The 14,341-nt window shown below is 50.1% G+C and overlaps 1 protein-coding gene across 5 annotated transcripts in view; it reads left to right on the top strand.

Annotated features, from left to right (window-relative positions):
* MYO18A (myosin XVIIIA) overlaps positions 1-14,341 on the top strand; it is a 199,789-nt gene that overhangs the window by 172,419 nt on the left and 13,029 nt on the right. For 3 of the 5 annotated variants that reach the window (XM_039319033.1, XM_039319031.1, XM_039319029.1), the window contains 2 exons: positions 2,760-2,899; positions 12,320-12,442. In XM_039319033.1, the coding sequence (XP_039174967.1) occupies positions 2,760-2,899; positions 12,320-12,442 (263 nt within the window). Of the gene's footprint in view, positions 1-2,759; positions 2,900-4,557; positions 4,603-12,319; positions 12,443-14,341 lie in introns of all 5 variants that reach the window. The other 2 variants (XM_039319030.1, XM_039319032.1) reach the window with 1 other exon arrangement.

The following is a 14,341-nucleotide window of genomic DNA, read 5'->3' on the forward strand; positions in this document are numbered from 1 at the left end:
TTCCAGTATCTCAGGGGCTGCCCCAAAGAAGAAGGAGTCAAGCTATTCTCCAAAGCACCTGAAGGCCGGACAAGAAGCAACAGATGGAAACTCATCAAGGAGAGAAGCAACCTGGAACTAAGGAGGAATTTCCTGACAGTGAGAACAATTAACCAGTGGAACTCCTTGCCTCCTTGTGGGTGCTCCATCACAGAAAGTTATTAAGAAAACCTATTTGTCTGAAATGGTATAGGCCAGGGTCTCCTGCCTGAGCAAAAGGGTTGGACTAGAAGACCTCTAAGGTCCCTTCCAACTCTGACATTCTGTTCAACTGTCCCATGCACTCAGGCACCTTCCCCTGGCCATATGCAAATCCTCCCTGGGCTCGCTGCCCAACCTTTTCTCATTTTAATGGCTTCCCTCGAGAGACAGGAATAAATGCACCATGATTGTGGTTGTTTAAGGAGTCGACAGATTCACGGTCCGCTCTCCAGAGGGCGGTCTGCCCACCCTCTCCCTCCCCCTCTCCTAGAATAGAAATAGGAATAGAAGTAGAGTAGAGTGTAGAGTAGAGTGTAGAATGGAATGGAATGGAATTAGAATAGAGTAGAGTAGAGTGTAGAGTAGAGTAGAATAGAATAGAATTGGGATAGAATGGAATGGAATAGAATAGAATAGAGTAGAATAGAATAGAATAGAATTGGGATAGAATGGAATAGAATAGAATAGAATAGAATAGAATAGAATAGAATAGAATAGAATAGAATAGAATAGAATTTGGGATAGGATAGAATTTGGGATAGGATAGGATAGAATAGAATAGGAATAGAGTAGAATAGAATAGAGTAGAGTAGAGTAGAATAGAATAGGAAATGGAAGGAATAGAATAGAACAGAATAGGGATAGAATAGGATAGAATAGAATAGAATAGAATAGGGATAGAATTGGGATAGGATAGAATGGAATGGAATAGAATAAGAATAAGAATAGAATAGAATAGAATAGAATAGAATAGATTTGGGATAGAATTGGGATAGAATAGGGATAGAATAGAATGGAATGGAATAGAACAGAACAGAATAGGGATAGAATAGGATAGAATGGAATGGAATGGAATGGAATTAGAATAGAGTAGAATAGAATAGGATAGGATAGGATAGGAATAGAATAAAAAAGTAGAGTAAAGTAGAATGGAAGAGTAGAACAGAACAGAACAGAACAGAACAGAACAAAACAAAAGAAGGAAAGAATAGAATGGAATGGAATGGAATAGTCAGAGGGGACCTTGGAGGTCTTCTAGTCCAGCCCCCTGCTCAGGCAGGGGACCCTATGGCCAGTCCAGACTAGTGACTGTCCAGCCTCTTCTTAAAAACCTCCAGTGATGGAGGGCCCACCATTCCTGGAGGCCAGCTGTTCCACTGGTCAATCCACGGCTGGACGTTAAGCATGCCAGGTGACAGAGGGAGCCCAGCTGGGCCCTTCTCGGTGGTCATTTCGCTGAGCACCCAAGGGGGGGGGGCTCTCGTCTCCCGTTCGGCCTCAGCGGAAGGGAAAAAAACCTGCTGCGTTTTGTGGAAAGCTCTCTTGGTGCCACGTTTGGGTCTGAACGGTGAAGGTCTCAGCTGCTGAAGCCGGTGAGGTTGGAGCTCTCTGATAAAGGGCACAGATCAATAAAGGAAACACTTCTTCTGTGAAAGGGGACTACGGGGGGGGGGGGACAGGCCACGGTGAACTTTCCCGAGAGGATGTGCAGAGGGCGGGTCCGTCTCGAGAGGGGTCTGTCTCCCATTATTAAATAAAAGAATCGCAAAAGGTGGCTTTTCCCGGGGCTGGCAAATAGCAGTCGTCTTTTTTAAAAAAAAAATTGGGCCGGAAGGCAGACAAATAGGAAGGAAGGGAAGTAGGAAGGAAGAAAAGGAAAAGGGAGGGAGGGAGGAAAGGAAGGAGAGGGAGGATTGTAATTGTAATAGTAGTAAAGTTGGAAGGGACCTTGGAGGTCATCTAGTCCAACCCCCTGCTCGGGCAGGAAACCCTACACCATTTCGGACAAAGGGCTGTCCAGTCTCTTCTTAAAAACTTCCAGTGTTGGAGCATTTACTGCTTCTGGAGGCAAGCTGTTCCACTGATTAATTGTTCTCACTGTCAGGAAGTTTCTCCTTAGTTCCAGGTTGCTTCTCTCCTTGGTTAGTTTCCACCCGTTGCTTCTTGTCCTGCCTTCAGGGGCTTTGGAGAAGAGCTTGACTCCCTCTTCTTTGGGGCAGCCCCTGAGATACTGGAAGGCTGCTATCCTGTCCCCCCTGGTCCTTCTCTTCGTTAAACTAGACATACCCAATTCCAGCAACCGTTCCTTATATGTTTTAGCCTCCAGTCGCCTAAAGTCATCTTTGTTGCTCTTCTCTGCACTCTTTCTAGAGTCTCAACATCTTTTTTATATTGTGGTGACCAAAACTGGATGCATTATTCCAAGTGTGGCCTTACCAAGGCCTTGTAAAGTGGTATTAACACTTCATGTGATCTTGATTCTGTCCCTCTGTTAATGCAGCCTAGCACTGTGTTGGCCTTTTTGGCAGCTGCAGCACACGGCTGGCTCCTATTTAAGGGATTGTCCACTAGGACTCCGAGGTCCCTCTCACAGTTGCTACTATTGAAGGAAGGAGAGGAAGGAAAGGAAATCTGAGAAGAGAAGGGGTCGGGGGTGGGAACCTGGCCGAAGGGCGGTGCGCCCACGAGGGCGATGCCGCTAGGAAGCCCCTCACCCTGGCTGTGGTCTTCCTCCCCAGGAGATGGACCTGGAGAGCTTGGAAGCGGCCAACCAGAGCTTGCAGGCGGATCTGAAGCTGGCCTTCAAGCGGATCGGGGACCTGCAGGCCGCCATTGAGGACGAGATGGACAGCGAGGACAATGAGGACCTCATCAACAGGTGGGCGGGGGGGCGAGGAGGTGGGTGGGTCAAGGGGGCCGCCCAACGGGCAAATGTGTAGCACACTATAACCGAACGATGTTAGTCACATAGTCGCTGTGGGAGATGGGGTAGGTGGGTGGGTGGATGGATGGATATGGACAGACAGACAGACAGACGTGGTTGGTTGGGTTGATGGATGGATGGATGGATAGATGGATGGATGGATGGAGATCAGATGGACAGAAAGATAGGTGTATAGATATGATGGATAGATGGATGGATGGATGGATGGTTGGATGGATGGTTGGATGGAGATCAGATGGACAGAAAGATAGGTGGATGGATGGATGGATGGATGGATGGATGGATGGATGGATGGTGATCCAGATGGACAGAAAGATAAGTGTATAGATATGATGGATGGATGATGAATGGATGGATGGATGGATAGATATAGACAGACAGACAGACATGGTTGGGTGGATGGATGGAGAGAGTTGCATGGATGAATGGATGGATGGATGGATGGAGATGTGATGGACAGAAAGATAGGTGTATAGATATGATGGATGGATGGATGATGATTGGATGGATGGTGATCCAGATGGACAGAAAGATAAGTGTATAGATATGATGGATGGATGATGAATGGATGGATGGATGGATAGATATAGACAGACAGACAGATATGGTTGGTTGGGTGGATGGATGGATGGAGATCAGATGGACAGAAAGATAGGTGTATAGATATGATGAATGGATGAGGGATGGATGGATGGAGAGTGAATGGATGGATAGATAGATGATAAATAGACAGATAAGGTAGATAGATAGACACAGACAGACAGATAGAATGGATAGACAGACCAGGGATGGCTGGAGCTTAGATGGATCGAAAGATAGATATAGAGATATGATGGATGAATGATGAATGGAGATTGGATAGATAGATAGGTAGGTAGATAGATAGATAGATAGATAGATAGATAGGTAGGTAGGTAGGTAGGTAGGTAGATAGATAGGTAGGTAGATAGATTGACTGTGATAGATAGATAGATAGATAGATAGATAGATAGATAGATAGATAGATAGATAGATAGACGGATGGACATGATAAATTAGACAAAGGATAGATAGATATGATGGATGGAAGGTTGATAGGCGTTTGGGGTTGCTGGGGCCCCCCGAGAGTAAGAGGGTCTCCTCTGGCCTGTCTGATGAGACCCCTCCACTCTCCTGACCTTCTCCAAGGAGCCCCCCCCCAGTTCCTCCTCCCTTGCGGTGTTCAGGGTCTCTCTCGGTGATCATCTGATGCCCACAGCGGCCAGCCAGATGTCTCACCGGTGGTGCCAAAGAGGATGGACACGCAGTTAATGGACAAAAACCGCCTCTGAAAATTGAGGGTCCTTTGACCACCCCTCTCTCCTTTGGGGTCTTCTACACGACCTTCCCCCCCCTCCCCACCAGCTTCCTATCCCTCCAAAGGGACTCCATCCTCCTCCTCCCCCCCTCCTCCTTTTCACTTCTTCCTGTTACTCCCTTCCTCTCCTTCCCAAGTGGACTTCTTTTTTTTTAAAAAAAAATGCTTCCTTGTTGTGAATTTTATTTTGCTATTTTTTCCCTCTCTCCCCCTCCCCTCCCCCCCCAATTCCCTCTCCCCAATCCGAACAACCCAGTTTGCAGGACGTGGTGTCAAAGTTCCAGAAACGCAAGAGTAAACTGTGAGCAGGAACGCCGTGTTACGCCTGACCCCCCCCCAAGCATGCCGTGGGCCAGGGGGGAGGGGGCGGTCTCCCCCTCCCACTGTAGCACGCCTCAACACGCATGAGCCTTGCCGTTCCTGCTCTAACCGGTGTTTAGCTCTGCCTTAGCCGGTCCCGATGTAACCCTGCCTTGTGGAACTAACTTGGGGGGGGGGGTGTTGCAGGAAAGCGGGGCGGGGGGGGTGGGACGAAGACCCCCGGAGCCTGGCTCGGTATCTCCGCTTGGGAAGGATAAAGAATTTTGGGGTGGGGGGGGTGGGTGGAAGAGGGCAGGACGAGCAATCTGGTTATTGTAGTCCTCCACTTAGGAACAAACGTAAATTGATGTCGCTAAGGGAGACGTTTGGTTAAGTTGAGTTTTGCCCCGTTGTACGGCTTTTCTGGCCGCCCGTTGTTAAGCGAATCGCGGCGGTTGTTAAGTAAGTGAGAATCTCTATGGCTGGCTGGGGAATTCTGGGAGTTGAAGTCCACCCGTCTTAAAAGGCGCAGAGGCTGAGAAAGCCCTGCACTGCGATGAAGCGGAGTAAAAGCACGAAGGGCCATTTAGGCAACCTAGTAAAATTGCAGAATTGTCAGGCCTGGAAGGGGCTGTGGTGAGTGGTGCAAATGGGTGTGGGGGCTTCTTGGAACTGCTGAAAGGAATTCCACACCCATTTGCACCACTCAGGTGACTCTGAGGACACAGATCAGCCTCCAAGTGGCCTCAACAACTTTCTAAAAGGCAAATGACCAACTGTCTGCAAGGAGGACAAATCCTTCCATTCCCCTTGAAGACATTTCCCTTCTCAATCCAGAAGCTTCTTCAGCTCTGACTGGATGGTGGGAGAATGGAAGGATTTATACTCCTTGCAGACAGCTGGTCATTTGCCTTCTTTTAGAGAGGCATTGAGGCCATTTGCAGGTTTCTCTGTGTTCTCAGGGTCACCAGAGTGGTGCAAATGGGTGTGGAGCCTCCCTGGAACAGCTGAAAGGAATTCCACACCCATTTGCACCGCTCAGGTGACCTTAAGGACACAAACAACCCTCCAAGTGGCCTCAACGACTCTCTCAAAGGATGCAAATGACCAGCTCTCTGCAAGGAGGATAAATCCTTCCATTCCTCCACCATCTAGTCAGAGCCGAGGAAGCTTCTTGGATGAGGAGCGAAAGGTCTTCAAGGGGAACGGAAGGATTTATACTGCTTGCAGGCAGCTGGTCATTTGCATCCTTTTAGAGTGTCGCTGAGGCCACCTGGAGGCTTGCCTGTATCCTCAGGGTCACCTCAGAAGCGCACATGGCTATAGAGCCTTCTTGGAACTGCTGAAAGGAACTCCACACCCATTTGCACCCCTCAGGGGACCCCGAGGACACAGGTCAGCCTCCAGGTGGCCTCAACAACTCTCTAAAAGGATGCAAATGACCAGCTGCCTGCAAGGAGTATAAATCCTTCCGTTCTCCTTGAAGACCTTTCGTTCCTCATCCAAGAAGCTTCTTCAACTCTGATTGGATGTTGGGAAATGGAAGGATTTATACTCCTTGCAGACAGCTGGTCATTTGCATCCTTTTAGAGAGTTCTTGAGGCCACTTGGAGGTTTGTCTGTGTCCTCGGGGTCACCTGAGGGGTTCAGATAGGTGGGGAGCCTTCTTTCAGCAGTTCCAAGAAGCCCCCACACGCATTTGCACCACTCAGATGACCCTGAGGACACAGACAAACCTCCAAGTGGGCTCAATGACTCTCTAAAAGGATGCAAATGACCAGCTGCCTGCAAGCAGTATAAATCCTTCTATTCCCCCACCCTCCAGTCAGAGCTGAAGAAGCTTCTGGGAGGAGAAGCAAAACACCTTCAAAGACGAAGATGGGTAAGTGGTGGGTAGGGTGGATGGACAGATGGATGGACAGACACGATTGCTTGGATGAATAAGTGGGTGGGTGGATAGATGGATGGATGGATGGATGGATGGATGGATGGATGGATGGATGGATGGACAGACATAGTTGGGTGGATGGATGTATGTATGGATGGATGGATGGATGGATGGATGGATGGAGATCAGATGGACAGAAAGATAGGTGTATACTTATGATGGATGGATGATGGATGATGATTGATGGATGGATGGAGATCAGATGGACAGAAAGATAGGTGTATAGATATGATGGATGGATGATGGATGGAAGGATGGATGGAGATGTGATGGACAGAAAGATAGGTGTATACTTATGATGGATGGATAATGGATGATGATTGGATGGATGGATGGATGGATGGAGATCAGATGGACAAAAAGATAGGTGTATACTTATGATAGATGGATGGATGGATGATGATTGGATGGATGGATGGATGGATGGAGATCAGATGGACAGAAAGATAGCTGTATAGATATGATGGATGGATGGATGATGGATGATGATTGGATGGATGGATGGATGGATGGATGGATGGATGGAGATCTGATGGACAGAAAGATAAGTGTATAGATATGATGGATGGATGGATGATGATTGGATGGATGGATGGATGGAGATCAGATGGACAGAAAGATAATGTATAGATATGATGGATGGATGATGGATGGATGGAGAGTGAATGGATGGATAGATAGTTGATAAATAGACAGATAAGGTAGATAGATAGACACAGACAGACAGACAGAATGGATAGACAGACAGACCAGGGATGGCTGGGGCTTTGATGGACCGAAAGATAGATATAGAGATATGATGAATGGAAAAAAAACAACGTCCAGTTGCCTCCTTAAAAAAAGCACCTTTGGGATCCCAAATTTGGCCCTCTCGCATCGGAAACGCTGGCCCGTGTCCATTTTTAATCTTCCCGTGCTTTGGGTGGCCCAGCCTTTTTTCCTTTCCCGACCCCGAGCCGGGTCTGTCTGGACGACGACAGAGAGATCTCTCCCCGCTAATGATAAATGTAATCAACTCTAGCAGTGATCTAGGGCAGCCGGTGCCTGGTTGTCACACACAATTAATGTCCCCGACCGTTCAGCCTGCCTCCAGTCCGTTCCCCAGCGGTTCGGATCCCGATTAAGTAATGGCACGGCTACCCTGGACTTAAATTGCCTTTGACGGGAGGTTTAATTCCGACAATTTAAAATCACAGCAGCCCCCCCCCCCCGAGTTGGTTTATAGGGCTCTCCAGCTTTTTTCACGGTGGAAAAATAACAAACTGCCTCCCGGCATTTTGATTTCCAGGGCTTCGGATTTAATGGGGTGGGGGGGGACTCAAAGGCGGATGGCGACGCTGCTCCTCATACGGGGAGTCCTGGACTTATAACCGTTTGTTTAGTAAACGTTGGAAGTTACAGGACCGGAAAAAAAAGGGACTTACGGCCATTTTTCACACTTTATGATCATTTGCAGCATCCCCCGTGTCACGTGATCTGAATTAAGAGGCTTGGCAACTGACATGGACTTAGGACAGTTGCAGTGTCCCCCGTGGTCACGTGATCTGAATTCGGGATCGTAATTACGACGGCCGCAGCGTCCCAGGGTTGTCACTTGATCCCCTTTTGCGACCTTCCGACAAGCAAAGTCACTGGGGGGGAGCCGGATTCACTTAACGGCCGTGTGACTGTTAAAACTGCAGTGATCCACTTAACAACGGTGGCAAGAAAGGTCGTAAAATGAACTCCTTTTGCACCCTTCGGACCAGCCACCGTGTTGCTTAGGTGGAAACTGCCGCGATTTGCTTAACCGCGGCGGCAAGGGAGGCCGTAAAACGGGGCAAAGTTCCCTTAGCAGAATGTCTCGCTTAGCGACGGAAAGGTTGGGCTCAATTTTGGCCGTAAGTTGAGGACTACCTCTAGGGAGCACCCGGAATTAAGGGGCAAAATTCCCTTCAGAAATGTCTCACTTAGTGACGGAAACATTGGGCTCAATTATGGTCGTAAGTCAAGGACTACCTACAGCAAGCACCCCAGACGACGCACTGAAGACGTCGTGGCAAAGGAGCCGTGTTTCTCCCCCCCCCTAAAGCCTCCCCACTTAGTGCCCTGGGAAGCCGGAGGGAGAGTTACGGACCTCGGCGGGGAGACGAAAGAACGCCGCGATATCTGTATAGATACGCTGTTACGGCTATAATGGTAATGGAAGCGATAAAGAGCCCGGTGTTAGCGGCGAGATTTACGCAGACACGGCCCGCAACACGGAGGAACGCGCTCCCTGCCCGCCCCGGCCTCGCGCATAACGGCACATCCATGCTCAGGGCCATCAGCGCTGTGATGAACGCCGCCACTTATAAAATTTAGAGGCCTTAAGCCGGATGCGACTGCTTTTACGCCGCCATATCAATCAGGCCGCGCTTCTTCGCCGTGCAGAAGTCGGCTTGCGAGCACCGCGACAGCCTCCTCGTAAATCCAGGGGCTGCCATGTGCCCGCTAAACTCCCATTTACCCAGGGACAGACCCATCATCGCTCTCTCGGCTGCCGCTGCCTTAATTGGACGAGGATGGCCATAAAGCAGAGCTGGCCCCTCTCTCGTCGCCTGGCGCCTCTCTCGTCGCCTGGCGGCCCCCGCCCAGCACCAGGGGGTAGCGGGGTTGTATCCCTGGTCCGGAGTTACTCAGGGCTGAAGATTGGGGGGGGGGTCAGGGGAGAGGTGGGCTTCCTGGCTGAGAGGAGGGGGGGAGGGGGGAGGCACCAGGATTGTGAGTAAAGGCAGAGCTGAACAGGAAGAGAAGGAGGGAGGAAGGAAGGAAGAGAAAGAGAGAAAGATGGAGGGGAGGAAGGAGGATGGGATCATGCGGAAAGAAGGAGGGAGGGAGGGAGGAAGGAAGAGAAAGAGGGAAGGGAGGAAGGAGGATGGGATCATGGGGAAGGAAGGAAGGAGGGAGGAAGGAAGGATGATGGGGAAGGAAGTGAAGGAAGGAGGGAGGGAGAAGGGAGAAAGGAGGATGGGATCATGGGGAAGGAAGGAAGGATGAGATGATGGGGAAGGAAGTGAAGGAAGGGGGGAGAGGGAAGGAAGGAGGGAGGGATGGGAGAGGGAAAGGAAAAAGAAAGGAAGGGTCGGAGGAAGGAAAATGAGAGGAAGGAAAGAAGGGAAATGGAAGGAAGGAAAATGAGAAAGGGAGAAGGAAGGGGAAGAGAAGAAAGGAAAAAGAAAAGGAAAAGGAAGGAAAGGAAGAGAAGGGGGGAAGGAAGATGGGATCATTGGGAAGGAAGGAAAGGAGGAAGGGAAAGGAAGGGAAGGAAGATGGGATCATGGGGAAGGAAGGAAGGAAAGGAAGGAAAAGGAAGGGGGGAAGGAAGATGGGATCATGGGGAAGGAAGGAAGGAAGGAAGGAAGGAAGGAAGGAAGGAAGGAAGGAAGGAAGGAAGGAAGGGCAAGGCCTGGTTATCTGAGGGACCACCTGTGTAGCTGAACTCCATCCTGGAGTTCGCTCCGTTTATATCCAGAAGCTTCTCCTACTACTTTCGGTCAGGCCGTGGTCTTCCCCGTTCCCCGTTCCTTGACTGGGCTATTGTTCTCAGCTTGATTTTTGTCTGGTGTTAATCCCTGCTTATCTGGAGTGGCTGGAGAGGATCAGTTCTGATCTCTTTTTTTTCCCCTTCTTAGGCATTTTCTTTTTTGGGGGGGGATCTCTTTTAAATGGGTGTAAATACTGCTCCTCTCTATGTGTCTACAGGACCAGGTTGTCTCCTGTGGTACCTGCAACGGTTGGCGTGTTCTGGCTCCCCTTCATTTAAACAGTGTCATTTGGGGGGGGGGACCCAGGAGATGTGCTTACTCCATTGCAGCCTCTCCCCTCTGGAAGGTGGTTGGCCCTGGCATCAAGGGGGCTCCCCACCCCGATGGCCGTCTGCAAAGCCCAGAGAACTTTCCTTCCAGGCTTTGGGTTTTTTTTGTGTGTGTGTGTGTGTGTTGTCTTTTTGGCATTTGGTTTCTGCGTTAACGAGATTCAGCATCTGTTTACTTTTCCGTAGATGGTTATTGTGGTGTTGCTTCTGTTGTGAGCTGTCTCAAGTCGGGCAAAATGGCTCCCGATTGATAAATCGGCCCGTCAATCAATCAGAGCTATTGTGTCTCCCCCTAATCCTTCTTTTCACCAGACACCCCCCCAATTCCAGCAACCATTCTTCGTAGGTTTTAGCCTCCTGTCCCCTAAAAATCATCTTTGTGGCTCTTCTCTGCACTCTTTCCAGAATCTCAACATCTTTTTTTACATCGTGGTGACCAAAAATGGATGCCATATTCCAAGTGTGGCCTTACCAAGGCCTTGTAAAGTAGTAATAGTAATAGTAGTAAAGTTGGAAGGGACCTTGGAGGTCATGTAGTCTAACCCCCTGCTCATGCAGGAAACCCTACACCGTTTCGGACAAATGGCTGTCCAGTCTCTTCTTAAAAACTTCCAGTGTTGGAGCATTTACTGCTTCTGGAGGCAGGTTGTTCCACTGGTTAATTGTTCTCACTGTCAGGAAGTTTCTCCTTAGTTCTAGGTTGCTTCTCTCCTTGGTTAGTTTCCATCTGTTGCTTATTGTCCTGCTTTCAGACGCTTTGGAGAATAGCTTAATTCGCTCTTCTTTATGGCAGCCCCTGAGATATTGGAACACTGCTATCATGTCCCCCCTTGTCCTTCTCTTCGTTAAACTAGACATACCCAATTCCAGCAACCGTTCCTTATATGTTTTAGCCTCCAGTCCCCTAATCATCTTTGTTGCTCTTCTCTGTACTCTTTCTAGAGTCTCAACATCTTTTTTACATCGTGGTGACCAAAACTGGATGCCGTATTCCAAGTGTGGCCTTACCAAGGCATTGTAGAGTGACATTAATACTTCACGTGATCTTGATTCTACCCGTCTGTTAATGCAGCCCAGCACTGGGTTGGCCTATTTGGCTGCCGCCACACATGTCTGGCTCACATTTAAATGATTGTCCTCTAGGATGCCAAGATCCCACTGACATTAAGCCACGTTTTACCTAGTCTGTGCCTATACCAGGGGTAGGCAACCTTGGCTCTTTTATGACTCGTGGACTTCAACTCCCAGAATTCCTGAGCCAGCATGGGGGAACTATGGCCCCTTTTATGACTCGTGGACTTCAACTCCCAGAATTCCTGAGCCAGTATGACTCAGCATGGAAACCTCTCCCTTTCCCCTCAGCATGGCTGGCTCAGGAATTCTGGGAGTTGAAGTCCACGAGTCACGAGGGGGCCATAATTCCCCCATGCTGGCTCAGGAATTCTGGGAGTTGAAGTCCACCAGTCATAAAAGAGCCAAGGTGGCCTAGCCCTGACCTATACAGCAGTTTTTTCTTGCCTAAGTGAAGAATTTTATTCTTAATCTACGTTGAATTTCATATCGTGGGACAGGGCCCCTTGTCCAAGTCTTTTTGGATCCTGAGCTTGTCTTCTGGCGCGTTGGCTACTCCTGCCAGCTTGGTTGTCATTTGCAAATTTGACGAGTTTCCTCTCATCCATTTGGACGACAGGAGATGGACGCCGAAGGCTCGGGGGGGGGGGTCCCACCATCTGCCCGTCCATCTGTCCCCCTTTTTCTTGATCTTGAGAGGAGCCGGGCAAATCTCCGAAGGCTGTGGGGATGGAGCCAATGTGGCATTTCTGAACGCCGATTAACCCGTCTCGGTGGGGCTTTCGAAAGAGTGACACCTTCTGTCCTGGATGTCAGCAAATACACCCCGCTGATTTTTCTGTTGACTTTTTTTTCCCTCCCCAGCGAGGGAGACTCGGACGCCGATTCGGAGCTGGAAGACCGCGTGGACGGAGTGAAATCGTGGCTGTCGAAAAACAAGGGTTCCTGCAAGTCGGTCTCCGAGGACGGCAGTTTGAAGAGTAGCAGGTGGGCCTGGCACGCCGGGGGCATCCCACCCGTGGGGGGGTGGGGGCGGAGGGGTGGGAAAGGGCTCCCGGCTTTGCAGGGAGGGAATGGGCCAGGCCTCCGTGTTGGTGGCCCGTTCCTCCTGTTGCATGGTGTGTAGGAAAACAGAGTAACAGAATAAGAGAGTGACAGAGCTGGAAGGGATCTTGGAGGTCTTCTAGTCCAACCCTCTGCTCGAGCAGCGGGCCCTGTAGTAGAGGTGTGCAACCTTGGGAACTTTAAGATTTGGTGGACTTCAAATCCCAGAATTCCTCAGTCATACAAGACTGATGGACTCCAACTCCCATAATCCCCCAGCCAGCCTGCTTTAAGAGGGGTGGACTTCCATTCCCAGAATCCCCCAGCCAGCCTGCTTTAAGAGGGGTGGACTTCCACTCCCAGAATTCCCCACCAGCATGCTTTAAGGGGGGTGGACTTCCACTCCCAGAATTCCCCACCAGCATGCTTTAAGAGGGGTGGACTTCCACTCCCAGAATCCCCCAGCCAGCCTCTTTAAGAGGGGTGGACTTCCACTCCCAGAATCCCCCAGCCAGCCTGCTTTAAGAGGGGAGGACTTCTCCTCCCATAATCCCCCAGCCAGCATGCTTTAAGAGGGGTGGACTTCTCCTCCCATAATCCCCCAGCCAGCATGCTTTAAGAGGGGTGGACTTCTCCTCCCATAATCCCCCAGCCAGCATGCTTTAAGAGGGGTGGACTTCCCCTCCCATAATCCCCCAGCCAGGCTGCTTTAAGAGGGGTGGACCTCAACTCCCATAATCCCCCAGCCAGCATGCGTTAGGAGCAGAATCCCCAGCCAGCATGCTTTAAGAGTGGTGGATTTCCACTCCCAGAATTCCCTAGCCAGCATTCAAGATGGATGGACTTCCTGCTCTCTTCCCACACATTCTTAAAAGTTCCCAAGATTGGACACCTTCACCCTATACAATTCCAGACAAACGCCTATCCAGTCTCTTCTTGAAAAAAACCTTCCATGTTGGAGCACCCGCAGCTTCTGGAGACGAGGCGTCCCACTGATTAATTGTTCATTGATTAATTGATTAAACGCCCCCAGCTCCATATCAGATGCGACTGCATTTGTTGCCAAAAAAAAGAGAGAGAGAGAGAGAAAAAAAATCAGCGTGTCGGTCCCCCCCCCATCCTTAAACTCAGTTAAGTGCCATAATCCTTGCTAGATCAGATATGAATGCCTTAAAAATCCCTTTTTGCAATGTCTCGTTGCCCTTCTTCCAAGTCCTTGGATTTGGAGTTGTGTGCTTGTGTCTGCACGTGTGTGTGTCTGTGTCTGTGTGTGTGTGTGTGTGTGTGTGCGTGCACAAAGAACCTCATTCTGGCCTCCCTAAGGCACTTCTTTACCGAATCCATGCAGGCTCCTTATCAGCTCCTTCTGAGCATGCTCACCTCCCTCTCGTGGGGTGAGGGTCCCAGCTGGAGGGTCCCATCCACGAACCGGTGACTCCCCCAGGCTCTCTCTTCTGCCCCCCCCCCACCCATCGCCCTTGAGAGCCCATCGACGTCAGGGCCCACTTCCACGAGGAGCCCACCCCCTGCTCTTTTTACAAGCAGCCGCCAATATAAGGGTGGGGTGGGGTCCCAGTCTGGAACCCCTGGGAAAAAAAAAAGCGAAGACCACCCAGGACACATTTTGCACCCCGTTTTTTTCTCTCTCTCTCTTTCGGAGTCTTTCTGGGTCCAGGGTGGAGGATAAACCGCAGGAAAGCCCCGATGGGCTTCAAACCTTTGCACTACATGTTCCATGCTCCCTGCCCACCTTTCAGGGCCAGGGTCTTCTCCCAGGCTCCTACTGACCCCGCCAAAGCCCCCAGATGCGGCTTCTGGTCAGTGCCTCCCCTTCCCCGTATA

The sequence above is a fragment of the Crotalus tigris genome, unplaced genomic scaffold (assembly GCF_016545835.1).
Source record: "Crotalus tigris isolate CLP2741 ecotype Arizona unplaced genomic scaffold, ASM1654583v1 scf7180000021948.665609621:419813, whole genome shotgun sequence".
Classification (NCBI taxonomy): domain Eukaryota; kingdom Metazoa; phylum Chordata; class Lepidosauria; order Squamata; family Viperidae; genus Crotalus; species Crotalus tigris.